Raw genomic sequence first — 19,342 nt, forward strand, 5'->3', positions numbered from 1 at the left:
TTTGGTAAGGAGTGTAGAATCAATTTTACCAATTTCAAACCCTTTATCAAGAAGAAACTTAGTCAAGCATTTATACCAAGCTCTAGGAGCTTGCTTAAGACCATAAAGAGCTTTGTGAAGTTTGTAAACATGATTGGGTTTCTTAGGATTAAAAAAGCTGGGAGGTTGTTTAACATAAACTTCCTCCTCAATTTCACCATTAAGAAAAGCACTTTTGATGTCCATTTGATATAAGGTAATGTCATGATGATTGGCATAAGCAAGTAAGATGTGAATGGACTCAATTCTAGCAACGGGGGCATAAGTCTCACCATAGTCCATACCTTCAACTTGAGTGTAGCCTTGAGCAACAAGACGAGCCTTGTTGTGTACAACTTGTCCATCTTTATCTTGCTTGTTCCGAAATACCCATTTAGTTCCAATGACATTGTGCTTCTCATCGGGCTTCTCAACCAATGTCCACACTTGGCTCCTGTCAAAGTTGTATAGCTCTTTGTGCACGGCATTTATCCAATCCGGATCTTCTAATGCATCTTCAACCTTCATAGGTTCAATGCTAGAAACGAATGAGTAATGTTCACAAAAGTTAGCCAAATGAGTTTTAGAGTGAGTAATTCTCCCAGTTTGAATGTCATCAAAGATTTGTTCGACGGGATGATCTCTTGAGACTCTTGCTCAAACTCGTGATAGCTTTTGTTTGGGTCGGGGTAGAACATCCTCTTCATTGTCATGTTCTTCTTCTTATCTTTCTTCGTTGTTGTTGGCATGGTTGTTCTCCCGTGGAGGTGGAGAAGGGGGTCGTCGAGGTTCATCTTGGGATGTGTTGGTTTCGTCAAATCCCGCCCGTCACCTGTTTACAGTGTAAAGGGATACCGTTACATGCGTTTGGTGAGACACCTCTGTAATCATGTCCCTCTGTAATCAGTTTCGGGCTAGCTATTAATTGATACCCCCCACCCCCACTGGTAAGGTTTCCTTACCGCTCCCGACTCAGCTCCTCCCCCACGACTCACTCCTCCCCTAGATCTCGCCGCGCCGCCGCCTCCCTTCGAGCCCCGCGCTGCCGCACCGCCGCCTCCCCTCAAGTCCAGTGATGCCGCGTCGCCACCTCCCCTAGACTCCCTTCGGTCCTCTCCTCCTAGTCCAACCGCCGGGATCGACCTTGTCACATCAGTCGCCGGGGACGACCTCGCTAGCCGCCTCAAACGCTGATGAGGGTGGACCATTGAAGCCGCCTACGAGGAGCAACAAGGCCAATTTGCCCATCTCCGGATCGATCTCTTCCTCCTCCATCAACCTCCTACTGAAGATCTCAAGGTTAGGGTTACTAATCCAGCTGTTCTTGATCTTCAAGTACAAAAATATGTGTTCTTGATCTTTTATAGGTTGATGTCTAGCACATATTTCCATCCCGTAGCTTCACCCATCACCATCACTCCATCAGAGAGCTATGTTTTTTCCATCCCGTAGCTTCACCCATCACCATCAAAGAGTTGGTTTTCTGTGTAGCCAATTTCCCATCATCTATCATGTATTGAGTGCGCCACTAGAACCGGAAGCCCACTGACTTGAGACTATTCAAACCAGAATGTTATTAATCTCTAGTCTACGATTTTTTTGTCTATATGCGCCGATTTGCTTTTATTAGTGGATGACTAATGGAGTATAATTGGTGCTCTGTCCTTTCTATTTTTGTGATGTGTTCTTGATCTCTCTAGTTAGGTAACTAGGCAAATAGATGAATTAGGTTGGGTGATCACGAAAAGGAAGGAAGGTGTCTTGTTCGATGCATGTTCCTGTTGTCAATTGGACCATCTTCTTTAGCTTTCTGATGTGAAGGCATATCCTGATACTTGGAACTTTGCATGACCAGTAGATCGACGGTGATATCCACATGCATATCAGCTAGATATTGGTTGACTGTTCCTCTAGTTTTCTGATATGCAATTTTCCTATCCATATGCAGCAGTTGTATTTGTATATGACTTAATTAGGCTTCTGATGTGCAAGTTTTTTTGAATCCATTGTACCTTTACATGACAAATGCATGTGCAAGTTTTTTCGTCATCCTAAAATCTATCCAGTTTCTTGTTTTGTACTATCACCAATTTTTAAGAAAGAAAGTCATACCAACCTTAAATAGGTATATTTTCCTTATGCAGTTATGGCTCGTCTTCCTTTAAGTGCGAGGGGTGGAAGGAGAAATGCAATATTTTTGAATCTGACCACTTCCATTATGCTTGTATACTATTATGTGTGGTTCATGTTTGCATTAGCTTATAGGAGAAAATGTTGGCAAATAGGAAGGAGAATTAAAATTAGAGAGTTAAGGGGAGAGAACTTGTATCGACTCATTGGTGAGAGCGACGCTATGTGTATAAGTCAACTTCTTATGGATAGGAGAACATTTCATATATTATGTGAGATGGTGAGAGATGTTGGTGGTCTAAAGGGTACAAGGAACACACCATTAGAGGAGATAGTGGCATCATTCTTGTATGTGTTATCACACCATCTCAAAAATAGGACAGTAGGAAAATTCTTCTATCGAAGCCCTAAGCCAATTAGTAGAAACTTCAACGCTTGTCTTCCAGCTGTCTTGAAGCTGCACCATGTGCTACTTAAGAAGCCTGAACCTATACCCGAGGATTGTACCGATGATAAGTGGAAGTATTTCAAGGTAAATAGCTACTAATAAAAAATATTATTAGATGATCTCAATAGTGGTAAAAGATGCTAATATTTGCACATTGCTCTTTATGTTGTAGAATTGCCTTGGAGCATTAGATGGCACACACATAGGCGTAACAGTCCCAGCTAATTTGAAAGGAAGGTATCGATCAAGCTTGGGTGATATAGATACAAATGTGTTAGGTGTATGTGCACCTGACATGCAATTCATCTACATATTACCCGGTTGGGAAGGTTCTGCACGTGATGGTCGGGTTCTTAGGGATGCCATCTCACGGCCAAATGGGTTGCGTGTCCCCGAAGGCCAATATTATCTTGTAGATGCTGGCTACACAAACGCAAAAGGATTTTTAGCTCCATATCGAGGTCAAAGGTATCACTTGGGTGGTTGGACACCACAAAATCCACCTCGTAGCGCAGAAGAATATCTCAACATGCGCCACGCTAGAGCCCGAAATATAGTAGAAAGGTGCTTTGGAAGGCTGAAGGGCCGGTGGGGGATTTTGAGGTCTCCTTCCTTTTTTCCCATGAAGACTCATCATGGCATGCGCACTCTTGCATAATCTTATATTGCAAAAGATGTTTGTCGACCCACTTGATATCAACGAGCCAATAATACAAGAAACATTAGAAGACATGGAGGAAGAATTGAAACAACCAGAATTCATCACTTCTATCTCAACTTCGAATGAGTGGACAATTTTTCGGAATGAACTTGCTCAGGGCATGTATAATAGACATAGGGGTGCTTGGGCGCATTGAGGTATAAGTTATTTCTATTTGTTCCCTTCTATATATATTTCCATCTCATTTACATTTGTTTCCTTTCAATTATATTTGCGAACTACAATTGCATCTCGTTTGCATTTGTTCTCTTTCATATATATTTGCCATCTCATTTGTACCCATTCTTGCTTGTGCAGATATGGACCGTGTGGATAGCTTGAGCACGACTCGTGGAAGAGGCAAGAATAAAAGGAATTGGTCTTCCGATGAGGACGATGAGCTTATTAAAGCTTTGTATGTGTTATCTTTGGACCCGAGGTGGAAAGCTGATGGTGCCTTCAAGGGTGGATACCTGGGGATATTGGAAAAGCATCTTGCTGAAAAGTGTCCAGGCCGTGGTATCACTGCATCTCCGCACATTGAATCAAGATTGAGGCACTTCAGGAAGAAATTTGGTGCCGTTGAAGTAATGCTATCCAAAAGTGGTTTCACATGGGATGGAAGTCTAAAGATGATTCAGTGCGAGAAGGCACAATATGAAGCTCATTGTCAGGTAGATCACTTGAACCACTAAAACTGAATTCCTTAGTAATGCTTTGTGCTGAATTTCCTTGCTATTGTACCTTGGTTACCTGTTATTGTAGTGTTTTATCTTCAGTATTTTTTGTATTTGGATCATCCCTTGCTGTTAGTGCTACTATTCCTAAGATATTCAAGGAGAAAGTAGTACTGTTTCTATCCCTTGTTATTGTCCTTGCTATCGAAAACCAACTTTCTTCTTTTGTAAAAAACATGTAGATTCACAAGGAGGCTAAGGGATTGTATGGTGTTTCATTTCCATACTTTGAACAATTGGCTTCTATCTATGGCAAAGACATTGCAACAGGAGAAAGTGCGGAAGGCTTTGGAGAGGAAGTGGGAAACTTGGAGAAGGAAATTGCTATGGAGGAAGAAGAAAATGAGGAAGAGGACATGATCTCAATAGGAACAGCTCGACGGTCCATTGACACTTGCTCTATTGATACAACTAGTTCGAAGAGGCAGAAAAAGGAGCCAAGGCCAAAGAAGGCGACAGGACCAAGCGATCCATTTGCAGCCATGCTTCAAGATGTTAATAACCAGCTGAACAACGTGACACAACATGTGGGTGCAACGACAACATCATTTACAACAGCAATGGCGCGAGAAGTAGCACAAGAAGACCCTCAACAGAAATCAAGAGAAAATGCAATTAGTGAATTGTCTAGGCTTGCATTTACTAGGAGCGAGATCGTTGAAGCTACAACTATATTCTCTAAAGCTCCAGAGCACATGAACATGATGCTTGTGCTTCCAGGCATTCTGAGGAGGGACTTCGTCCTGAATATGATGTCCGGTATCTCTTTTACACATGAACCTATTGTGTATATCATTTCCCGAATTTGTTTTTTGTTTTCTGTTAGCTACTGTAAATTGTCATTGCTAATGTTAATGGAACCCAGGAATGCGTTCTGGGTGTAAAAGAACATGATTGTATGCCTTGTTGTTACAGTACTAATGTTTGCAAATTTAAGTATCATTGATATATCGTCTAGTAACATTTGCCCATGTTCACCCTGAAAACATCTAATTATTGGCTACTGATTGGCAGATGAGAGGAAGAAAGGTTGATGGGAAAGGAATATGTTCTTTTCCAACAGCGGCGACATGATTGGTGTGTAAAAAGCCCCCTCCTTTTCCTTATTGTTAACTTTGTAAAAGTGTTGAATGCATGGTAGAGATCCCCTCTTGTATATGCCTACCATTTGCAATCTCTACTTCACTAGTTGCTTGTTGAAAGCGCCACCTCTTTTGAATCGGTTCATTTGAATAAGCTCATCTAATGCAATGAACAAAAGAAAGTAGTCTTCCTAATACTGGTATATACAAGAGTGACTCCTGAAAGCCTTGTATGAGTTTGTACTGGAATATTCAGAATTAAGTTGTTCAATTAACAAAAGAGTCTTCCTAGTTTATTCTACCAGCAAATGTGAGCTATGTGTAGGCTTGGTCAAGTAATTTTGCAATTCAACAAGAAAATAATTTCTAGTTAAACTTGTTATTACCAGTTGTCGCTTGTGTTTCTTTATTTCTCATTTTAACTCTTGCTTATTGGCAGATGATGAGAACATAAGCAAGTTTGAGTAGAAGAGAAGATAAACGTTGTGGCAGATGAAGATCGATGGAAAAGCTACTTTGCAAGATTCCGAATCGTCCCGAGCTACCTTTCTATTTGTCGTATAAAAACAATTTTAGGGACTAATTATGAAGTTTATTCTGAAGTGTAGTAGAATTCCGAGTTTGTATCCAGAGGTTAATATGCATTTCAAAAATGTGTAATGTTGATAAAGTGGTGCCAAATTCTGGTTAAAAGATATCTTTGCTTTGGATGCATGCAAAAAAATCTAACTTATTTGTTTGTTTGATGAATTTGAAGCTATGTTGGAGAAGCACTAGCAAGTTGCATGTGAAGCTGTGCTGATGTATTCATATTACTCTGCTTCTTGTGCTCTGTACGTGGAATGCTCAAGAGCGCTTGCTGATGTGTTTGTATTATTGTGCCAAGACAAACATTGTTAAGGGGTCTGTTGCCTTTACATAGCTGAACCAAACAAAATGTGGTTTTTCCAGTCCGGAGCTGTTACACTATGTAATCTGTTTCCCTTTACGTTACCACTCATGTAAACAAACACCTCCTTGTTGTACATCCTCGTTCTCATCGTCTTGATGTGTCCCACTCGTGGATGCCTCCAAGTCAACTCGTGTTCACCTTGGCGTGAGGTTGAGGCTTCCACTTGGACAGACGAGGTACACTCCTTCACCTCCATTGGGCGAATCTTGCTGATAGACAAGTCTTGGATATCTTCCAAAGGATCTTTGTCACCTACATCAATTGGCAATTACTCTACTTGTGAGCCGTTAGATTCATCTAACTTCACATCTATCGTCTCTTCAACCTTTCGGGTGAAATTGTTGTAGACACGGTAAGTGTGAGAGTTTGAGCCATAACCGAGTAGGAAACCTTCATGAGACATAGGAGCAAATTTCGAACGACGATGCTTGTCAAGAATGTAACACTTTGAGCCGAATACCCGAAAGTATCCAACTTGGGGTTTGTTACCGGTGAGGAGCTCGTATGCCGGCTTGCCGAGTAGCTTGTGAAGATATAGACGATTCATTGCATGACAAGCTATCTCAACCGCTTCTGCCCAAAAGTGTTTTGGCGTCTCGTACTCATCGAGCATCGTTCTCGCCATTTCGATGAGCGTTCGGTTCTTCCTCTCAACAACTCCGTTTTGTTGAGGTGTGTACGTTGCCGAGAACTCATGTGAGATCCCTTCTTCGTCAAGAAAGGTGTCCACATTGGCGTTCTTGAAATCTGTTCCGTTGTCGCTGCGAACCTTCTTGATCTTCACTTCAAATTGATTTTGGGCCTTCCTAGCGAAGTTTTTGAAGATCTTTTGAACCTGCGATTTATCATCAAGAAAGAACACCCACGTAAATCTTGAAAAATCATCAACGATGACTAGTCCAAACGAGTTACCACCAAGACTTTTGTAAGCGTTGGGACCAAAAAATCCATGTGAAGTAGCTCGAGCGGTCTTCTCATGGTCATGATATTTTTCATAGGGTGGCTTCCTCCAACCTATTTTCTTGCTTGGCAAGCGCTGCAAAGTCTATCATTATCAAATATGACATCTTTAACACCAAGGATATGATCACCTTTAATAATCTTGTCAAGGTTTCACATGCCGACATGACCTAACCGTCTATGCCACAACCAGCCTTTGGAAGATTTAGCAATTAAACAAGTTCTAGGTTGAGCCTTTTTAGTGAAATCAACAATGTATAGATCACCTCTACGTATGCCGGTAAAGACCATTTTATGATTATCTCTTCAAAACACTTGGCAATCTACTTCAGTAAATAGGACATTGAAACCAAAGTCAGCTAGTCTAGATACAGAAAGTAGATTATAGCCAAGAGATTCAACAAGCATAACATTTTGTATGGAGTTGTCATGTGAGATGGCCACCTTACCGAGGCCAACCACCTTACCCTTTGAGTTATCACCGAAAGTGACTTTCGAGGGCCGTCGTTTTCAGCAAGCTCACGAAACAAATCTTTATCTCCGGTCATGTGATCGATACATCTACTATCAAGGACCCATTCCTTTCCTCCAACCATGTAGCCGCGACAATTAGCCATAAGACCAAAGTGTCTCATAGACTCTTCAAGATCAAAGTCATTATCATCATCCTCATCATAGTATCCATGTTCAACATCATCTTGCAAATGATCATTTCCTAGAGAGAGTGATTCATTAGATATATGATTTTGACCATGTTCATCTCTATGAATTCTAATAGCTTCGGAAATAATATTGCTAATGATTCCAACATCTCCTTTAGCACGCATAAGATTGGTAGCCTCGAATAAACAATCTCCAAACTTAGAATCATTGGGATTCATCCTATTCAAGGCAATAGACTTGTGAAGAATCTCATCTAAATTTTTCAAGGAATAGTCTGGAAATCGTTCCTCAAGGAATCTCCATATAGTATAAGAACAATCAAGAGTTGGCAAGTGACCAATCAAATTTCTAGGCAAGCCTCTAGTGATAAGATTGATAGTTCTAAGACTGCGAGTCATGTCAAAAGACTCATCATGGGTAGGATGCAAGGGATCAACAAGGGGTTCACAAGGAGTAGTAATGTACTTGTTCAAGTGATATTCATGAAAAATTCCAAGCATCTCATTTTTTCCACTCACTAAAGAACTCTCCATCAAGCATAGACACTCTACGTCTAAGACTCCCCAACGTAGACTCATCCATCTTCCTCCAATGGTGATCAAACCAAATCAATGGAGACCAATGCTATGATACCAATTGAAAGGATCGAGAAGAGGTGTCTAGAGGGGTGGGGGTGGGGTGATTAGACCCTCAACAAACAAAGTTGGCAGTTTTTAGGTTTTTCAAGTTGAGGTGGTAGATTAATGCAATTTCAAGCATACACAATACAATTCAAGCAAGCATGCAAAGAGTATATGAGCAACGGAAAGTAAAGCATGCAACTTGCAAGAAAATAAAGGGATGAGATTGGAGTGTGCAAACGTAATTGGAGACACGGAGATTTTTGGCGTGGTTCCGATAGGTGGTGCTATCGTACATCCACTTTGATGGAGACTTCAACCCACGAAGGGTAACGGTTGCGCAAGTCCACGGAGGGATCCACCCACGAAGGGTACACGAAGAAGCAACCTTGTCTATCCCATCATGGCCATCGCCCACGAAGGACTTGCCTCACTAGGGTAGATCTTCACGAAGTAGGCGATCTCCTTGCCTTTACAAACTCCTTGGTTCAACTCCAAAATCTTGACGGAGGCGCCCAAGTAGCACCTAACCAATCTAGGTGACACCACTCTCCAGAAGGTAATAGATGGTGTGTTGATGATGAAATCCTTGCTCTTGTGCTTCAAATGATAGTCTCCCCAACATTCAACTCTCTCACGCAGATTTAGCTATGGTGGAAAGATGATTTGAGTGGAAAGCAACTTGGGGAAGGATAGAGATCAAGATTCTTGTGGTAGATTGGAATATCTAGATCTCAACGCATGAGTAGGTGGTTCTCTCTCAGAAAATGAGTAGTGGAAGTGGAGGTATGTTCTGATGGCTCTCCTCACGAATGAAGAATGGGTGGAGGGGTTGATAACCCGCAAGTATACGGGATAGTTGTAGCCTCTTTCGATAACTAAGAGTGTCGAACCCAACGAGGAGCTAAAGGTAGAAAAAATAGTATCTCAAGTCATATCAGCCACTAATACGACTCTACGCACGCTTGACGTTCGCTTTACCTAGAACAAGTATGAAACTACAGGTACTTTGTAGGTGTGATAGGATAGGTTTGCAAGATAATAAAGAACATGTAAATAAAAAATAGGGGCTGTTTAAATAAAGATGCAATAAAGTAAATATAGCGAGTGTGGAAAAGTGGTGGTAGGAGTTGTGAAATTGTCCCTAAGCAATTGACTACTTTACTAGACCGATAGCAAGTTTTATGTGGGAGAGGCCACTGCTAGCATGTCATCCCTGACTTGGAATTCTATGCACTTATGATTGGAACTATTAGCAAGCATCCGCAACTACTAACGTTCATTAAGGTAAAACCCAACCATAGCATTAAGATATATTGGTCCCCCTTCAATCTCGTATGCATCAATTCCTATGCTAGGTTGAAGCTTCTGTCACTCTAGCCCTCCAATACATAGTTCTATCAACATACAACTAACCCTATGTTGTCATCCACGCGCGCGCTCATATGATGGGCACCAAAGGACACCAACATAACCACAAGCAAATTAAATTAATCATAGCAATTCATCAACCACCAATAGGACAACGAAAATCTACTCACACATCATAGGATGGCAACACATCATTGGATAATAATATGAAGCATAGAGCACCATGTTCAAGTAGAGGGTACAGCGGGTTGCGGGAGAGTGGACCGCTGTAGATAAAGGGGGGAAGGTGATGGAGATGTTGGTGAAGATGACAGAGGTGTTGGTGAAGATCGCGGTCATGATGATGGCCCCTGGCAGCGCTCCGGCGCCACCGAAAGCAAGGGGGAGAGAGGCCCTCTTCTTCTTCTTCTTCCTTGAACTCCTCCCTAGATGGGGGAAGAGTTTTCCCTCTGGTCCTTGTCTCCCATGGCTTGGGAGGGGCGAGAGCCCCTCCGAGATTGGATCTATCTCTCTGTTTTCGCGTTCTCAGATTCTGCCCCTTCACCGTTTCTTTTATATCCGGAGATCCGTAACTCCGATTGGGGTGAATCTTTCGCCCAGATTTTTCTCGTAAAATTAGCTTTCTTGCGGCAAAAGAAGGGCATCAACCACCTTACAGGTGGCCCAGGAGAGTGCCAGGCGCGCCCAGGGGGGTGGGCACACCCCCTATCTCCTGGCCACCTCGGGCACCGTTTCCCGTTGATTCTTCCTCCGGAAAGTCCCAAATATTACAAAATAATTCTCTATCCGTTTTTATCCCGTTTGGATTCTGTTTGATATTGGGTTTCTGTGAAACATAAAACATGCAACAAACAGGAACTGGCACTGGGCACTGGATCAATATGTTAGTCCCAAAAATAGTATAAAAAGTTGCCAAAAGTATATGAAAGTTGAATAATATTGGCATGGAACAATAAAAAATTATAGATACGACGGAGACATATCAGCATCCCCAAGCTTAATTCCTGCTGGTCCTAGAGTAGGTAAATGATAAAAAGATAATTTTTGATGTGGAATGCTACCTAGCATAATCTTGACCATAAGTTTAATCATGGCATGAATATTAAGACACGAGTAATTCAAGGCAATAGTCTATCATTTGACATAAAAACAATAATAGTTCAAGCATACCAACCAAGCAATTATGTCTTATCGAAATAACCTAGCCAAAGAAAGCTCATCCCTACAAAATCATATAGTCTGGGTATGCTCCATCTTGATCACACAAAGCATTCAAATCATGCACAACCCCGATGACGAGCCCAGCAATTGGTTCATACTTTTTAATGCGCTTCAGCTTTTTCAACTCTTACACAATACATGAGCGCAAGCTATGGACATAGCACTATGGTGGTATATGGTGATGGTTGTGAGGACAAAAAGGGAGAAGATAGTCTCACATCAACTAGGCGTATCAACGGGCTATGGAGATGCCCATCAATAGATATCAATGTGAGTGAGTAGGGATTGCCATGCAATGGATGCACTAGAGCTATAAATATATGAAAAGCTCAACAAAAGAAACTAAGTGGGTGTGCATCCAACTTGCTTGCTCACGAAGACCTAGGGCATTTTGAGGAAGCCCATCATTGGAATATACAAGACAAGTTCTATAATGAAAAATTCCCACTAGTATATGAAAGTGAAAGCATAAGAGACTCTCTCTATGAAGAACATGGTGCTACTCTGAAGCACAAGTGTGGTAAAAGGATAGTAACATTTCCCCTTCTCTCTTTTTCTCTCATTTTTTATTTTTCTTTTATTTTTTCTTTCTTTTATTTTTTCTTTCTTTTATTTTTTCTTTATTTTATTTTTTCTTTTTTTTCTTTTTTCTTTTCTTTTTTTGGTGGGCTTCTTTGGCCTCTTTTTTATTTGGGCTTCTTTAGCCTCTTTTATTTTTCATAAAGTTCGGAGTCTCATCCCGACTTGTGGGGGAATCATTGTCTCCATCATCCTTTCCTCACTGGGGCAATGCTCTAATAATGATGATCATCACACTTTTATTTACTTACAACTCAATATTACAACTCTATATCTTGAACAAAGATATGACTCTATATGAATGCTTCCGGTGGTGTACCGGGATGTGCAATGATCTAGCATAGCAATGACATAAAAACGGACAAGCCATGAAAACATCATGCTAGCTATCTTACGATCGTGCAAAGCAATATGACAATGATGGAACGTGTCATAATAACAGAACGGTGGAAAGTTGCATGGCAATATATCTCGGAATGGCTATGGAAATGCCATAATAGGTAGGTATGGTGGCTGTTTTGAGGAAGGTAAATAATGGGTTCATGATATTGACGAAAGTTGCGCGGCACAATAGAGGCTAGCAAAGTGGAAGGGTGAGTGTGCGTATATCCATGGACTCACATTAGTCATAAAGAACTCATATACTTATTGCAAAAGTCTACTTAGCCCTCTAAGCAAATTACTACTACGCATGACCCTAGAGGGATAGATTGGTAGGAAAAAAATACCATCGCTCGTCCCCGACTGCCACTCATAAGGAAGACAATCAAAAAACACCTCATGCTCCAACTTCATCACATAACGGTTCACCATACGTGCATGCTACGGGACTTGCAAACCTCAACACAAGTATTTCTCAATTTCACAATTACTCAACTAGCACGACTCTAATATCACCACCTTTATATCGCAAAACTATTGCAAGGAATCAAACATATCATATTCAGTGATCCACAAGTTTTATGTAGGATTTTATGACTAACCATGTGAATGACCAATTCCTGTCATCTCTCTAAATAGATATAAGTGAAGCAAGAGAGTTTAGTTCTTTCTATAAAAGATATGCCCACGCTCTAACAAATATAAGTGAAGCAAAAGAGCATTCTACAAATGGTGGTTTTCTATGTGAAGAGAAACAGACAATCCAGGCTTCAAATGATATAAGTGAAGCACATGAAGCATTCTATAAAGCCATACTCAAAAGATATAAGTGAGGTGCAATGAGCATTCTATAAATCAACCAAGTACTATCTCATACCAGCATGGTGCATAAAAGAAAAATGAAAACTAAATGCAAAAGACGCTCCAGGACTTGCACATAATGCATGAACGAAACGAATCCGAAAACATACCGATACTTGTTGAAGAAAGAGGGGATGCCTTCCGGGGCATCCCCAAGCTTAGACGCTTGAGTCTCCTTGAATATTTACTTGGGGTGCCTCGGGCATCCCCAAGCTTGATCTCTTGCCTCTCTTCCTTTTCCTCATATCGAGACATCCTCGATTAGACACTTCATCCACGCAAAACTTCAACAGAAAACTCGGTAAGATTCGTTAGTATAATAAAGCAAATCACTACTCTAAGTACTGTTGCAAACCAATTCATATTTTGTTTTTTCATTGTATCTACTGTAATATAATATAACTTTTCCATGGCTTAATCCACTGATATAAATTGATAGATTCATCAAAACAAGCAAACTATGCATCAAAAACAGAATCTGTCAAAAACAGAACAGTCTGTAGAAATCTGAACATTCACCATACTTCTGGTACACCAAACATTCTACCAAAATTAGGAAAAATAATTTTTTTTTACAGAAAGACAGTGCAAAAGGAATCAGAACCGTTTGACGTTCCAGTTAAAAATGTAAAATCGAGCACTACAGCCAAAGTTTCTGTCCTGCACCGTACAAACCAACAAGCATTGTAAACATCCTAAAGGCAAACCTTGACACATTATTTTTATAATACAATGGAATTGTACAAGGGGATAATTATTTTTGATGAAAAGTTTCTGTAATTAATATTCACAAAGTTTCCGTGAGCATGAACAAAGTTCAAGGAGCTCTCCCACTTCAACAATGCTTGTCTCTCTCACTTTCACTTTCCTTTTTGAAAAGTTTTTAGGTTTCCCTCTTTATTTTATTATTTTTTAACTATATAAAAGCACTCAACAGAAATAAATGACTCTCTAAAACTTCCGGGTTGTCTCCCTGGCAGCGCTTTCTTTAAAGTCATTAAGCTAGGCATGTAGTGCTCAAGTAATGGATCCACCCGGATCCCAAGGTATATCAAAGCCAATTTTAATTAACAATGATTTGTAATTTAGTAGTGAGCACAAAATAACATATATCATGCAACAACGAAGTCTAACTCTCTTCCTATGCATAGGCATGTCATAAAAGAACAATTCATGCATACCAAGTAAAGGCCAATGCATAGTATAAACAGTTTCTTGCAATTCTATCGTATTGGAAACATAGAGAGGTGGAGATATAGTTCCTCTCTCATAATAATTGCAAGTAGGAGCAGCAAGCACATGCATATTATATCTATCAAAATCATCATGTGTAGTAAAACGCAACCCATCAATATAATCCTTAGTAAGCACAAACTTCTCCGATATAGTGTAGTTGGGAGAATTCAAAAAGATAATAGGACTATCATGCATGGATGCAATAGCAACAATTTCATGTTTAACATAAGGAACTATAGCAAGTTCATCTCCATAAGCATAATTCATATTGGCATCTTGGCCACAATCATAGCAAGCATCATCAAAAAGGGATATTCCAAACGAATTAAAGGGACATAACAATCATCATAGCAATCATCCTTCGGTAAGCATGAAGGGGAATTAAACAATGTATGAGTTGAAGAGTTACTCTCATTAGAAGGTGGGCACGGGTGATCAATCCGCTCTTCCTTCTTTTGTTCTTTGCTCTCCTCATCATCTTTTTCATCCAATGAGCTCACAGTGTCATCAATTTCTTCTTCCATAGACTCCTGCAAAATATTAGTCGCTTCTTGGACAGCGGAGGAGTCCTCAATATATGGTTTAACATAGGTATTAGAAGCATAATTATCATAACAATATTGAAATATGGCAAAAAAATTAGATTTGTAAAGAGTAGCATCATACTTTTCAATCAAAGAAGCAATCTCATAAGCACCCTTAAAAGCAACAAATTCTTCAATTTGTTGAATATCATAGTAATTATAAACACCCTTAGCGTACGAAGATACAATTCCATTATCACTAAACAAGCATTGATAGGGTAGGTGTTTCTTAGGGTCTTTAGAACAACAAGTAAACTTATATATTTCACATAAATTCCAAGCATAGCATTGCAAACGCTAAATTTGATCCCATAATAGTTTCCCTTTTTCAGATATACGGTGTCGCACATAAAAAGCATTCTCATCTAAAGATTTGCGCTCAACTAAGCTAGTTGGGGTTTCAGCACGAGCACAAAGGGATCGAAGATGATCCAAGTAAAAAGCTTTAGGAGTGTGATAGATTTTGAGTGGTTCTTTAACCATTGGTGTAGTAGGTACAACTATTTTTTTGGTATTTTTCGTTTCCTACCCATAACTAAAGATAGAGAACAACTTAGAACAGCAAATAAAAATTACTTAGTGATAAAGCAAACAAGCACACACGAGATTATTCACCACACGCTATGACTCCCCGGCAACGGCGCCAGAAAAAGGTCTTGATAACCCGCAAGTATACGGGATAGTTGTAGCCTCTTTCGATAACTAAGAGTTTTGAACCCAATGAGGAGCTAAAGGTAGAACAAATACTCTCTCAAGTCCTATCGGCCACTGATACAACTCCACGCACGCTTGACGTTCGCTTTACCTAGAACAAGTATGAAACTACAGGTACTTTGTAGGTGTGATAGGATAGGTTTGCAAGATAATAAAGAACACGTAAATAAAAAGTAGGGCTTTTTAAATAAAGATGCAATAAAGCAAATATAGAGAGTGTGGAAAAAGTGGTGGTAGGAGTTGTGAAAGTGTCCCTAAGCAATTTACTACTTTACTAGACTGATAGCAAGTTTTATGTGGGAGAGGCCACTGCTAGCATGTCATCCCTGACTTGGAATTCTATGCACTTATGATTGGAACTATTAGCAAGTATACGCAACTACTAACGTTCATTAAGGTAAAACCCAACCATAGCATTAAGATATATTGGTCCCCCTTCAATCCCGTATGCATCAATTCCTATACTAGGTTGAAGCTTCTGTCACTCTAGCCCTCCAATACATAGTCCTATCAACATACAACTAACCCTATGGTGTGATCCACGCGTGTGCTCATATGATGGGCACCAAAAGACAGCAACATAACCACAAGCAAATTAAATCAATCATAGCAATTCATCAACCACCAATAGGACAATGAAAATCTACTCAGACATCATAGGATGGCAACACATCATTGGATAATAATATGAAGCATAGAGCACCATGTTCAAGTAGAGGGTATAGCGGGTTGCGGGAGAGTGGACCGCTGTAGATAGAGGGGGGAAGGTGATGGAGATGTTGGTGAAGATGACGGAGGTGTTGGTGAAAATCGCGGTGATGATGATGGCCCCTGGCAGCGCTCCGGCGCCACCGGAAGCAAGGGGGAGAGAGGCCCCCTTCTTGTTCTTCTTCTTCCTTGACCTCCTCCCTAGATGGGAGAAGAGTTTCCCCTCTGGTCCTTGGCTCCCATGGCTTGGGAGGGGCGAGAGCCCCTCCGAGATTGGATCTATCTCTCTGTTTCTGCGTTCTCAGATTCTGCCCCTTCACCGTTTCTTTTATATCCGGAGATCCGTAACTCCGATTGGGGTAAATCTTTCGCCCAGATTTTTCTCGTAAAATTAGCTTTCTTGCGGAAAAATAAGGGCATCAACCGTTTTACGGGTGGCCTAGGAGAGTGCCAGGCGCGCCCCCCTATCTCTTGGCCACCTCGGGCACCATTTCGCCTTGATTCTTCCTCCGGAAAATCCCAAATATTCCAAAATAATTCTCCATGCGTTTTTATCCCGTTTGGATTCTGTTTGATATTGGGTTTCTGCGAAACATAAAACATGCAACAAACAGGAACTGGCACTGGGCAGTGGATCAATATGTTAGTCCCAAAAATAGTATAAAAAGTTGCCAAAAGTATATGAAAGTTGAATAATATTGGCATGGAATAATAAAAAATTATAGATACGACGGAGACGTATCAGGGGTATATATTGCATCCACACAAAATCTAACCGTTACACACAGATTCCCAAACTCGGTGGGACCGAATCGGAAAACTCGGTCAGACCGATTCAGGTCAAAATATGAACGTTAGAGTTTTCGATGGGACCGACTTGGTCAACTCGGTGGGACCGATGTGCAGGGGTTAGGCTAAAACCTCAACTCGGTTTGACCGATTACTCAAATTCGATGAGACCGGTTTTAGTAATAAGCAAACATAGGATTGGTCAAGCAAACTCAGTGGGACTGACTGAACAAATTTGGTGAGACTGAAATTTCTGCAACTGGTAACAGGAAGTTTGCAAGCCCATCTCTGTGAGACCGAGATCCCATCGGTGAGATCGAAGTGACTAGGGTTTGGCAGTGGCTGTATTAGATGAAACTCAGTGGCGCCGGATAGACAAATTTGGTGGGGCCGAGTTTGACATTCAGGTTTAGGATATATGTGGATGTGAGAAAGTGTATGAGGGTTTTGGAGCATATCACTAAGCACTTTGAGCAAGCAAGTCATTAAGCAACACTTCATCCCCTTTTAATAGTATTGGCTTTCCTATGGACTCAATGTGATCTGGGATCACTAAAATGGAAAATGTAGAGTCCTGAGATTTTGCTAATATTTGTCCTTAGCATCTTGAAGGGGTTCCACATCCTCTTGTCCATGTCCATGCCACTCCAATATTGAACTTATCTGAAATACACTAGGTAGAAGTATTAGTCCAACAAAAGATATGTTGTCATGAATTATCAAAGTCACCCAGGGAGCACTTGTGCTTTCACTCCCCTCTCCTGTAGAGGAAACACTATGACGTGAATATCGACTCTCCGATCACTTGCATCTTGTTTATGAGTGGCAAGGTGGGTACGGTGCAGTGGTAATCGCTATACCAGGAAAGAAATATATCACTTAACTTTATATTAAAAATACCAATCATATTCGCTTATTAAGTTGCGACTTCTGAACAAGGTAGCTAGATTTTATAATGGCACTCACGTGGACGAAAGTAGCTACTTGATCATACTTAGCGAGACAAAAAATACATGTAGCTAGGCAGCAAGCTAATGGTCAATTAAATGTTAGTATAGTCTTATTTAAGATTGCAGTATTTGTGAGCTCGATCATATTATAAACTAGATGATGCATGACGTGTTCCTATGGAAATTTTGTATCACATGACGTTAAGAAAACAAGTGTAAAATAATATGATGGTATTGGATATTCTAAATGGTCAACTTCGAACTCACACTTGCATAATCATATGACCATCACGTTTCTTGGGTCTAGAAAGAATAAAACCATTACGGAATATATCACTTGTTTTACTGGAGCAATGTCCAACATAATGTAAATCAAGGGAAGACAATGAAAACGTGCAGGTACAGGTGCAGACTTAGGATCAATCGCCCCCAAAGTGATATGATGCAACTACTACATAAGTGGCATACTACCTTGTTGTAGCTAGCTTTTGTTATACTAAACTATAGACGATATTAGTTAGTATCAAATATATGTTCATTTAGAAACCTTAAAGTATAGCATAAATTGTTTTTATTGTCGCGGTAATCATTTATGTGACTGCATGTGTTCGTAGAGCATGAGATGGCCAAAGTTAGCATGCATCTGAGCGAGTGCTGGCATCTGCCATCACATACGCCTTGCTTGTTGTCCGTTCAAATTGTGGAACCCCATGACATTATTAGCATAATAATAAATCAGTTACTACTCATAATTGTAGCATGATGGAAAATCAAGACATCTTTGCATATTCTGTGCATATTAGGCGGCTCAAATGTGGCACGAGTCGCCCCTCATGAATGTCTACAGAAAGGTGAAGACAATCATATAGCCATGTCCATATGTGTATATTCTAATGTTGCCAAATGGGAAGAAAGAAACCAAAAAGAAATATGAAACATTGTAGTCAAATGTAGGACGCCAACTATGCTGACAAGAAAAATAGAGGAACAAACCCTAGTACATGAACACTGCAAACTTGGAAGAAGAATTTAAGGCTACACAGAGCATGAATCCTAGAGCAAATTGACTATAGTTGATCAAAATCTCCAGTAAAATCACTCTACTTTATCAAAGTAAATAAGTTTACTGCCATCCAGTATTCAGATAATAAAGATGACAACGACACCATGACATCATAAAGATGACTATAACATAACAAAGAATAACACATGTCATAAATAGCATAATGCTTAGCAACATCTAGGCTGCAGTACATAACACTACAGGCCCACGGGGCCATCAATGATAACACAATTGACATCAAATGATCATACGTGACACTAATAGAAACAAACAAAGGTTTCCAAAGCAAAAGATGTGACACATGACCACTTGGCATGAGTGGCCATATAAAAAACAATGAGCATAATTGGTTTGGTGCCAAAAATTGGCATGCCATGTTTCGCATTGTGCCAAATATTGGCTACTTAATTGGTTACCGAGTTGTCTTGTCTATCTCACATATAGTTGACAATTGTTGGCAAGTCTTGGTGTTGCCAATATTTAGCAATGCCAACATTTGACTAGCCAAGTATCGATAATCCTACATCTACTTACGCTGCTACGAAGACTTAGGTAACCTGCCTACCTATAATCTT

General features: G+C 40.4%; 1 protein-coding gene across 3 annotated transcripts; it reads left to right on the plus strand.

The window, feature by feature from the left end:
- Positions 1–1,086: 1,086 nt before the first annotated feature.
- Positions 1,087–5,844, plus strand: LOC119336046 (protein ALP1-like). Of its 3 annotated transcripts, XM_037608086.1 has the most exons (6): positions 1,770–2,680; positions 2,769–3,454; positions 3,615–3,970; positions 4,216–4,792; positions 5,048–5,110; positions 5,555–5,844. In XM_037608086.1, exons 3-5 carry the CDS (start codon positions 3,617–3,619, stop codon positions 5,065–5,067), a joined length of 951 nt encoding a protein of 316 aa, XP_037463983.1. In that variant the 5' UTR covers positions 1,770–2,680; positions 2,769–3,454; positions 3,615–3,616; the 3' UTR covers positions 5,068–5,110; positions 5,555–5,844. The 3 variants fall into 3 exon arrangements, with proteins under 3 accessions (XP_037463984.1, XP_037463983.1, XP_037463982.1); XM_037608087.1 differs by lacking the exons at positions 1,770–2,680; positions 2,769–3,454 and adding an exon at positions 1,087–1,317; XM_037608085.1 differs by lacking the exons at positions 3,615–3,970; positions 4,216–4,792; positions 5,048–5,110; positions 5,555–5,844 and having other exon boundaries at positions 2,769–3,442.
- Positions 5,845–19,342: the final 13,498 nt, after the last annotated feature.

This window comes from Triticum dicoccoides, chromosome 7B (assembly GCF_002162155.2).
Source record: "Triticum dicoccoides isolate Atlit2015 ecotype Zavitan chromosome 7B, WEW_v2.0, whole genome shotgun sequence".
Lineage (NCBI taxonomy): Eukaryota > Viridiplantae > Streptophyta > Magnoliopsida > Poales > Poaceae > Triticum > Triticum dicoccoides.